The sequence below is a fragment of the Octopus bimaculoides genome, chromosome 27 (genome assembly GCF_001194135.2).
Source record: "Octopus bimaculoides isolate UCB-OBI-ISO-001 chromosome 27, ASM119413v2, whole genome shotgun sequence".
Taxonomy (NCBI): Eukaryota; Metazoa; Mollusca; class Cephalopoda; order Octopoda; family Octopodidae; genus Octopus; species Octopus bimaculoides.
Genome location: NC_069007.1, coordinates 8,810,213 through 8,811,450, shown reverse-complemented (window position 1 = coordinate 8,811,450; position 1,238 = coordinate 8,810,213). Strand labels below are relative to the sequence as shown.

General features: G+C 38.1%; 1 protein-coding gene across 1 annotated transcript in view; it reads left to right on the top strand.

Moving 5' to 3' along the window:
* The window catches only part of LOC106881592 (uncharacterized), a 158,543-nt gene extending 157,502 nt beyond the window's left edge, over positions 1–1,041 (top strand). The window contains exon 66 of the mRNA XM_052977128.1: positions 919–1,041. Coding sequence (XP_052833088.1) covers positions 919–1,041 — 123 coding nt within the window. The remainder of the gene's footprint in view (positions 1–918) is intronic.
* The last annotated feature ends 197 nt before the right edge of the window (positions 1,042–1,238 follow it).

Sequence of the window (1,238 nt, the reverse complement as noted above, 5' to 3'; positions counted from 1 at the left end):
GCTGAAAAATTCTTCAACCCTCAATAACTACAAAGCTCAGGGGAAATCCACAATGGTGTACTGCTCCTACTTTAAGACAGCACTACTACTGCTACACCAGTGGTTCTCAACCATTTTTTTTTTGCCTATGGGTCCCTTTGATTCCTATGTTACTTTACAAGACCCCTAATAAATAGTTACTCTTTTACTTGTTTCAGTCATTTGAGTGTTGCCATGCTGGGGCACCGCCTTTAGTCGAGCAAATCGACCCCAGGACTTATTCTTTGGACGCCTAGTACTTATTCTATCGGTCTCTTGCCAAACCGCTAAGTTACAGGGACGTAAACACACCAGCATCGGTTGTCAAGCGAAGTTGGGGGGACAAACAATATACACACTCATATATATATATACATATATACGACAGGCTTCTTTTAGCTCAGTATGATATTTCTGTCCTTCCACAGTGTTCTGAATTTGGTCATTGCTGTTCTTGTTTTGGCAATGTGGGATATCACTTCAGGCTTGGGACCTTGGTCACTCACTATAACCCCCAAGATATTTGAAGTTTTGAACTTGTTCTACCTCAACTCCACTGATGTTTTTATTGGTGCTGATTCCATTTAGGCAGTTTGTCATAAACATTTATCTTAGAAAATTTTACATTATAATATTGTTCAGTATATCCTGTCTCAGTACGTTTTGCATACCACACAACTAATCAGGTAAAGTTGATATCATATATCGTAGTTATCTCATCCAAGCTAGCAATTTGTTATGTACAGTTCAGCTGTCTTCCCCTCTTATTCTTCTATTCTACCCACTTACTTCTGGCACACATTCGTCTCTTTTAGCTTTCTCTTTACTCTTTCTAGTAACTACATCATTTTTGCATTAAATCTTCTATTTATATTAGTAACCTATATTTTCTTCGACCAGGATGTGTATACAGTGTGTGGAGTGCATGGGGAGACTGTTCCAAAACCTGTGATAATGGTTACCGTTCTCGAGGAAGGAAAAGGACTGTGGGAAAAGGCACTGAACTTTGTGATAAACCACTAAAAGAGACTCAAGACTGCTCCACAACACCATGCTATGGTAAAATAATTTCGTTAATTATTCAATTTCCTTAATTTATTCAATTGAGCTGATTAGCAGTAAAGCTATTTGGGTAATGCATTTACTCTTTTGTGACTTAATTAACCTGATTTCCAATAAATGTTCCGGCGGAGACAGACTATATGTAATCTGAACCTTCC